General features: G+C 46.2%; 1 protein-coding gene across 1 annotated transcript; it reads left to right on the plus strand.

Moving 5' to 3' along the window:
* The first annotated feature begins 6,653 nt into the window (after positions 1 to 6,653).
* On the plus strand, positions 6,654 to 8,601 carry LOC109770071 (uncharacterized). Its single transcript, XM_020328774.4, has one exon. The coding sequence runs from the start codon at positions 6,735 to 6,737 to the stop codon at positions 8,400 to 8,402; it is 1,668 nt and encodes a 555-aa protein (XP_020184363.1). The 5' UTR covers positions 6,654 to 6,734; the 3' UTR covers positions 8,403 to 8,601.
* The last annotated feature ends 605 nt before the right edge of the window (positions 8,602 to 9,206 follow it).

Genomic DNA, 9,206 nt, shown 5'->3' on the forward strand with positions numbered 1-9,206 from the left:
CTTGGAAAGTATAAAGGCCTATTTGAATAAGTGTTTTTCAATGAAGGACCTTGGAGAAGCTGCTTATATATTAGGCATCAAGATCTATAGAGATAGATCGAGACGCCTCATTGGTCTTTCACAGAGTACATACCTTGACAAGATATTGAAGAAGTTCAATATGGATCAGTCCAAGAAGGGGTTCTTGCCTGTATTGCAAGGTGTGCAATTGAGCACGGCTCAATGCCCGACCACGGCAGAAGATATAGAAAAGATGAGTGTCATCCCCTATGCCTCGGCCATAGGGTCTATTATGTATGCCATGCTGTGTACCAGACCTGATGTAAACCTTGCCGTGAGTTTGGTAGGAAGGTACCAAAGTAATCCCGGCATGGAACACTGGACAGCGGTCAAGAATATCCTGAAGTACCTGAAGAGGACTAAGGATATGTTTCTCGTTTATGGAGGTGACGAAGAGCTCGTCGTAAAGGGTTACGTCGACGCTAGCTTCGACACAGATCTGGATGACTCGAAGTCACAAACCGGATACGTGTATATTTTGAATGGAGGAGCAGTAAGCTGGTGCAGTTGCAAGAAAAGCGTCGTGGCGGGATCTACATGTGAAGCGGAGTACATGGCAGCCTCGGAGGCAGCACAGGAAGCAGTCTGGATGAAGGAGTTCATTACCGACCTAGGGGTGATTCCCAATGCGTCGGGCCCGATGACACTCTTCTGTGACAACACTGGAGCTATTGCCCTTGCGAAGGAGCCCAGATTTCACAGGAAGACCAGGCATATCAAGCATCGCTTCAACTCCATTCGTGAAAGTGTTCAAAATGGAGACATAGATATTTGTAAAGTACATACGGACCTGAATGTAGCAGATCCGTTGACTAAACCTCTCCCTAGGGCAAAACATGATCAACACCAGGACGCAATGGGTGTTCGATTCATCACAATGTAACTAGATTATTGACTCTAGTGCAAGTGGGAGACTGTTGGAAATATGCCCTAGAGGCAATAATAAATGGTTATTATTATATTTCTTTGTTCATGATAATTGTCTATTGTTCATGCTATAATTGTGTTATCCGGAAATCGTAATACATGTGTGAATACATAGACCACAACGTGTCCCTAGTAAGCCTCTAGTTGACTAGCTCGTTGATCAACAGATAGTCATGGTTTCCTGACTATGGACATTGGATGTCATTGATAACGGGATCACATCATTAGGAGAATGATGTGATGGACAAGACCCAATCCTAAGCATATCATAAAAGATCGTGTAGTTTCGTTTGCTAGAGCTTTTCCAATGTCAAGTATCTTTTTCTTAGACCATGAGATCGTGCAACTCCCGGATACCGTAGGAGTGCTTTGGGTGTGCCAAACGTCACAACGTAACTGAGTGACTATAAAGGTGCACTACGGGTATCTCCGAAAGTGTCTATTGGGTTGGCACGGATCGAGACTGGGATTTGTCACTCCGTGTGACGGAGAGATATCTCTGGGCCCACTCGGTAATGCATCATCATAATGAGCTCAATGTGACTAAGGCGTTAGTCACGGGATCGTGCATTACGGTACGAGTAAAGAGACTTGCCGGTAACGAGATTGAACAAGGTATTGGGATACCGACGATCGAATCTCGGGCAAGTAACATACCGATTGACAAAGGGAATTGTATACGGGATTGATTGAATCCTCGACATCGTGGTTCATCCGATGAGATCATCATGGAACATGTGGGAGCCAACATGGGTATCCAGATCCCGCTGTTGGTTATTGACCGGAGAGGCGTCTCGGTCATGTCTGCATGTCTCCCGAACCCGTAGGGTCTACACACTTAAGGTTCGGTGACGCTAGGGTTGTAGAGATATGAGTATGCGGAAACCCGAAAGTTGTTCGGAGTCCCGGATGAGATCCCGGACGTCACGAGGAGTTCCGGAATGGTCCGGAGGTGAAGAATTATATATAGGAAGTCCAGTTTCGGCCACCGGGAAAGTTTCGGGGGTTATCGGTATTGTACCGGGACCACCGGAAGGGTCCCGGGGGTCCACCAGGTGGGGCCACCTATCCCGGAGGGCCCCATGGGCTGAAGTGGGAAGGGAACCAGCCCTTAGTGGGCTGGGGCACCCCCCATGGGCCTCCCCCCTGCGCCTAGGGTTGGAAACCCTAGGGTGGGGGGCGCCCCACTTGACTTGGGGGGTAAGTTACCCCCCTGGCCGCCGCCCCCCCTCCAGATGGGTTCTAGGCCGGTGCCCCCCTCCCAGGGGGCCTATATAAAGGGGTGGGGGAGGGAGGGCAGCAGGACAACAGCCTTGGGCGCCTCCCTCCTCCCCTGCTACACCTCTCTCTCTCTCGTAGAAGCTCGGCGAAGCCCTGCCGACATCCCGCTACATCCACCACCACGCCGTCGTGCTGCTGGATCTCCATCAACCTCTCCTTCCCCCTTGCTGGATCAAGAAGGAGGAGACGTCGCTGCACCGTACGTGTGTTGAACGCGGAGGTGCCGTCCGTTCGGCACTCGGTCATCGGTGATTTGAATCACGGCGAGTACGACTTTGTCATCCACGTTCATTGGAACGCTTCCGCTCGCGATCTACAAGGGTATGTAGATGCACTCCTTTCCCCTCGTTGCTAGTATACTCCATAGATGGATCTTGGTGAGCGTAGGAAAAATTTAAAATTATGCTACGATTCCCAACATGATCACCTTTTTCAAAAATTGTCAACTGTCCCATGTGAGCTGTCATGTGCCCGCAAAAATTAATCGAGTCATCAAAATGCATTGGTAACGAATGCATGCAAAACGATGCTATCGAAACTTACGTCCTCCATGTCTTGGCTTGGACCGAAATAATCAACCAATTAGGCTAGCTATTATATTTAATATATACCCATAACCTCGACCCAATCGTCCCCTAACCACCGCCTCTCCCCACGTGCTCCAGGCGTTTTAGGTCGATGATGCCATCGCCTCCTCCATGTACGCCTCGGGCCTTAATCGCATATCAAAGCTATGGGCGTGACATCCAGATTGTCATCGAGCTGTTTGAGGTGGCCATTGAGGTGTTCGACATGGGACTGCACACCGGTCTCTCCCATCCCATCGTGAAAGCACATGATTACTTGGTGTGACCGTGTGAGCATCACGCCGAACTAGATGGCCTTACGCATATGTACACCATGGACCAGGTTCTCCAACCATGACACTGGTCTCTGCCATCGTGAACACACTCAGCTATATGATGCCACACTCACACACAGCTGGACGTGATGCGGTACTGTACATGCATGTGGCGGGACGACACATCGGGCAGCATGCCAGCCTCGACCTGAGACGTGATAGATGTTCATGGCAAGGCCCATAATCACAATAGTGCTGGTGGTCTTGACGACTAATCCTTTGCCCCACCATGTATAATTTAAACATGAATGCTTGCACAACTAGCTATAACTTCCAATCACCAGCTATGTCTTCTCCAATTAGTTTTCTCCTTCTCCACCTTGAGCACCTTTTCTAATTTTAGCTGAAACTTCTTAATCGAAGACAGTAGATCCTAATGAGATCTTATATAAAAAAACATCTATGATATTAATATTTTTCATTTGAGACATTAGGGACAAGCGCAAGTATAAAAAAGCACCTCTAATTGTTTGCACACAAGTGATGGTTGCACCATGAGGTTGGTGATAGACGAGCACATGATATTTTGTTCTCCCGTTGCAACGCACGAGCATGTTTGCTAGTAAAACCTAAAAACGTGTGCAGAAAGAAAGACAAATAAATAAAATCCCGATGGTACTCCTAGAGTGCGACACTGGGAGTCACCTGGATGTACCACTTGACGTGCTCGCCACGAAAGTGACCCTTGCGGTTGTCCCTCAAGGGGTAACCATTAGCAAGCTGCTCCCATGGATCTAACACATCCCTTCTACCTGAATCTTAAGGACAAACGAAAGACCAAAGCATCAACTGATACTGTTAAATCTCAATCGGCTAAGATTAGCGAAGCCGTTTCTTTTTACTCTGCCCTCGCATGGGCCTGCCCCCATAAGTGTGGGATCTCTTTTCTCCCCCACCCTCTTTCCTTGTCCTTTTGGTTTTCTTTTCCCTTTCTATTATTTCACTATTTTTCCTTTTTTGTTTATGCTTTCCCTTTTTCTTTTTTATTTCTTTTCCCTTTTCTATGATAATAAATGAAAATGGAAGAACAATGTGGCAAAAGTGCATGATATTAGGAACAGTATAATGGAGCAAGATATATTGCTCAAAATGTTTTGACGTTCGTGGCCATCTAATTTGATCGAATTGGTCGCCCACAAGCCTCGTCTAGTGTTTTTACGGCTGCTGCTCCACAAACTTACCTGTTTTTAGAAGTTCTTTTAAACACAATACAATCGAAGACACTCACATACACTCACCCACACAACACAAGCACGCACAATCTACATAAACTTACCTAGGTCTGTTATATCCGACCAGGCTGGAAATGAAAGATGGGTCAAATCTGGGCTGGCGGTACACAACACGAGACAACATATCTTCCTTGTGAGCCTCTTTCTAGTACCAATCTACATATTGATGATATTCCTTTTGCGGGATAAATTTGTTCTTGGATACTCCCTCCATCCATATATATATAGGGTCTAATGTGTTTTTGAGACTATCTTTGACTATTGATAAGATTAATAGTATATGATATGTATAATGTGAAAATTATATAATTGAAAGATTCTTTCACGTACAATTTCCCGGTATGCTTTGTGTAATTTGCAAGTCATATATTATTGCTTTAACATATGGTCAAAATTAGCCTCAAAAAACGCATTAGACCCTGTATATATGGACAGAGGGGTACTACATGTAGCCTGCCACAGGTACTCATGTTCCTCTCCACCTCTCACACATCACTACACAACAAACTCTTGATGCTTTTACGGCCACCACCGGTAGAACCAAACACCTACCGGTATTTTCCATTTCTTATAAGATTTGCTCAAATTCAACAAAATTTGATCATAAAATAAAAAAAAATCTTTGAGGAAATCCACATTTCGAGAGCTTTAGGAAAACAACAAGAATATCTATTCTTTGTATATGTACTAGCAAATATGCCCGTGCGTTACAATGGGAGACAAAAAATTATGGCTAACCAAATAAGTATGACTCAATATCCTGATATATGAGCGTACTCTATTCTAACACAGTGGCTCACCATGTTGTCATTTTTTTCTCACCTTAGCCGATGATGGTCGCGATGTTCACGTGATCACAATGCATTCGACGTGGTAAATCCCAAGGCTATGAGTTTGCCGGTGCATGGCACACTTGTCATTATGTTGTGCTAGGGAACGTTTAAAACTTTAAAAACAAATCTCATTGACCACGAACTACTCCCAACGCCAAGACATATAAAGACTTTCGAAAAACTAATCAAATCCTAGACATGAAATACTTTTGAATCAGTGAACAGTTTTTCGAATGGACTAACATTTTTTTAATTTTGTTTTTCTCAAAAAAAATCATGAACATTAGTTTTGTTACAATTTGTTTTAAATGTATGAACCGGTTTCGTATTCATCTCAACAAACAATTTTTGAATCGATGAACATTTTTTAAAATTGGGAACAAAATTTAAGAAATAAATATTAATTTTTATTTTTGTGAACATTTTCTAAAATGTCATGGACATTTTTTTTCAGATTCCCGAATATGTTTTGAATACACGATCATTTTTTCAAAATCATGAGCATGATTTAATTTCCCGACCATTTTTTTCCAAATTGCGATTTTTTAAATTATTTTGCGAACAGTTTTGCAAAACCACCAACATTTTTTGAATCTGCAAATTTTTTATGATTTTCTAAACATTTTTTGAATTCACATATATTTTATGATTTGTCAAACTTTTTTTTGAAAACTCGCAACTTTTAGAATATTAAAATCCCGAATTAATTTAAAGAAGAAAAAAGAAAGAAAAAAGAATGAGAAAAGAAAATACAAAAATGTAAAATAAAAAAACAGGGGAGTGAAGCCCCGCACATGGGTAGGACATGCGTGAGAAAAGAAAGATTAAAATTGTGGAATTTGGGGACCAAACCCTGGTCTGATCGCGTAAGGAGCAATCGGCCAACCACTCTGCTGCTCGTCGTTCTGTGACCTATAATCGTCGCGCCCCTATAAGACAACAAAGGAGGCGGCAATTTTTGGTCCGAAAAATCAAATCGTTTTTCCAGGTGGCATTGATGGGTAATTTTTACCAAGTTGGAGGGTAATTTTAATGACGGACGACCGGAAGCGATAACTGCTTTATTAGTAGGTAAAGATAAAGATATAGTCCAAATCAACGACATTTTCTCTTTCTCGATAGACGGTGTGGCAACGGTGCCTTTGTGTTCTGGTAGTCCTTTAGTATAGGACGATGGTTTATATATGAATCAAAGGAAATTCCCATGAACAGGGAGCCAAACCCGAATCAAATTAAAGCGGTCTAGAGCCGAAAGGGGGTGGACCGAAAAATCCATGGTTCATATCCTTTCCCCGCCTGACGTCCCCTGTTTCCTAAACTGACCCCACGTCCAGGCCCGCCTGTCAGACTCCGACCTACACGGGCACCCGATCCGAACCGGAAAATAAAAAACGAAACGGGGTCATTTCAAACGCCGAGACCCTCCCCGAATCGAACGCTAGGGTTTGCTCCTTCCACCATCCCCTGTTTCCTCCCCACCCCGCCCCCGCCCCCGCCCCCATGGCCGCCGCCGCCGCCTCCGCGGAGGCCGCCGCCATCACGCGGCGCCTGGCCTCCTGCAACACCGGCGCCCGCGAGCGCGCCGTCCGCCACCTCCTCGCCGACTTCCTCCCCGCCTCCGCGCCGCACCTCTCAGCCACCGACCTCCTCAAGCTCTGGAAGGGCCTCTTCTTCTGCTTCTGGCACGCCGACAAGCCGCTCTACCAGGCCGACCTCGCCTCCCGCCTCGCCGCCGCCGTCTCCGCCGCCGCGACGCCCGCCGCCGCCGCCGACTTCCTCGCCGCCTACCTCGCCACCATCCGCCGCGAGTGGTCCGCCATCGACGTCCACCGCCTCGACAAGTTCTACCTCCTCAACCGCCGCTTCCTCCACCACGCCTTCCTCTTCCTCGGCGCCCGCTCCTTCGCGCCCGACGTCACCGCCCAGATCGTCTCCGTCATCTCGGAGAAGGCCGTCCTACCGGAGGCCGACAACGCCACCGGTCGTGGGCTCGGGTACCATGTCGCCGATGTGTTCCTCGACGAGATCTTGCCCGTGCTCCCGGTTAGCTTGCAGTCGATGGAGCTGCTGTTGGCCCCCTTCTTCACTGTGCTGGAGAAGTCGACCGACAGGGTGCTGGTGAGTAAGGTTAGGTCCAGCTTGTTTGAGAGGTTTCTGGAGAGCGGCAGTCAGCTGCTTGAGATGGCGAGGAAAGGAGAAGGGGTGGAGAAGGGGAGCGTGGAGGAGAAGCTTGGAAAGGTCGGGCTGTTGTTTGGATTCAGCAAGAGGTTCCTGGATATCGGGGCGAGTGCTGAGACAGTGCAGGGAAATCGGAAGGTGGTGTTTGGGCTGAGGGATGCCTTTGTTAAGCTCGAAAAGGGATTGGAGCTGTCTGGGGTTAAGATCTCTGAGCCAGAGTTTCAGGGCACTCAGGTGCCAATGGTGGCAGTGGTAGAAAATGGCATGGATTTGGATGAGGCAAAGGTGGAAAAGAAGAGGAAGAAGAAGAAGGCAAAGAAGGCTGCATTAGTTGAAGGTGGGGAGGAGGAGGAGATCAAGGCTCTGAAGCAAGAGAAGAAGGTGAAGAAAGACAAGAACAAGAAGGAGAAAAAAGAAAAGAAGAAGAAAAATAAGGTTGAGGATAGTGATGGAGGGGATAGCAGTGAGCAGAGTATAGATGCCACATCAGAGGACCAGCAGATGGGCGATGACCCTGATGCCATTACATTTGATGAGGCTTTGATGTCCAATCTTCAAAAGCAGTTTGAGAAGGCTGCCGCAGAAGCTGGGATGCCGGTGACACCAGTTACTGCTAAAGTGGCAAAGAAGAGGAAGCGCTCAAAATCTTCTGATAGGTCATCAGAAGTTTCTGGTGGAGGTGTGGGTAGCGAAGGTAATGTTCCTGCTCAGGATGGAGATAAGAGTGGTAAGAAAGTGAGGTTCTCAATGAAGAGTAATCTAGTTTGGAACCCTCCTACTCCTTTACCACCACAGTGCTTGAGGCTCCCACCATCTGCTACTCCAAGAGGGAGTGCACTAAAAAGTGGAGTTCGGCCTGGGCCTATAAAGGAAAGCTCCACGCCGGTGAAGAAGGCCAAGGCAAAAGCAAAGTCTGCAAAGAAGTTGTTGAAGAAGAGCCCTTCCTCGGCTGTGAAGCGCTTGCGGAAGTTGCAAACCTTCTCCGCGTGAAACTCTTGAATGTATGATGGCATGTCGGCCGTACCATTCTGCCTTTTAAATTGTGCTCTCATCATAACTTGATTCTTCTCCATTAGGTAGTCTTATACACTGTTGGCTTGCTACCTTTGCATTATTTATGGATTGCTTAATTATGTGTCTTGTCATAGTGCATTCTTGATAATCTTGTGATAATTATTGTTTTGTGGTAGCAGAGTGCTTTTGATTTCTCGCTCTCTGATAATTCCTATTTGGTTCTAGCTTCATTTGCATCGTGGCAATGGCTTAGTGCTTGTCATAGTGCATTCTTGATAATCATGTGATGATTATTGTTTCGTAGTAGCAGAGCCTTTTTGATTTTCGCTCTCTGATAATTCCCTTTTGGTTCTAACTTCATTTGCATCATGGCATTGGCTTAGTGCAGTTCATGATTTATAATTGACTGATCCGTACAAAGTACAAACTGCATATGCAATGTCATATTGTTAGTGCTGAAGACAGGCTGATTGTTCTCTTTGTTCCATGATGTTTCCTTTGGAGGAAGTTAGACATAACAATACTTAGAAACCTTGCATGATGAAGATAGCCCTTGATATATTTTGCTTCCTTCAGTACAGATGGACCCCCCCCCCCCCCCCCCCCCCCTCTGATTGTCGGTATATTTTGATGGGCAATACTCATGGGCTGCTTTCTACAGACTGCAGGCGCAATCTCGTATTGGTAGTGGCGAATCAGGCTGATTGTTCTCTTTGTGCCTTGATGTTTCCTTTTAAGTTAGATTAGACGTCACAATCTAGAAGCCTTGCATGATGAAGA

The sequence above is a fragment of the Aegilops tauschii genome, chromosome 2, assembly GCF_002575655.3.
Source record: "Aegilops tauschii subsp. strangulata cultivar AL8/78 chromosome 2, Aet v6.0, whole genome shotgun sequence".
NCBI lineage: Eukaryota > Viridiplantae > Streptophyta > Magnoliopsida > Poales > Poaceae > Aegilops > Aegilops tauschii.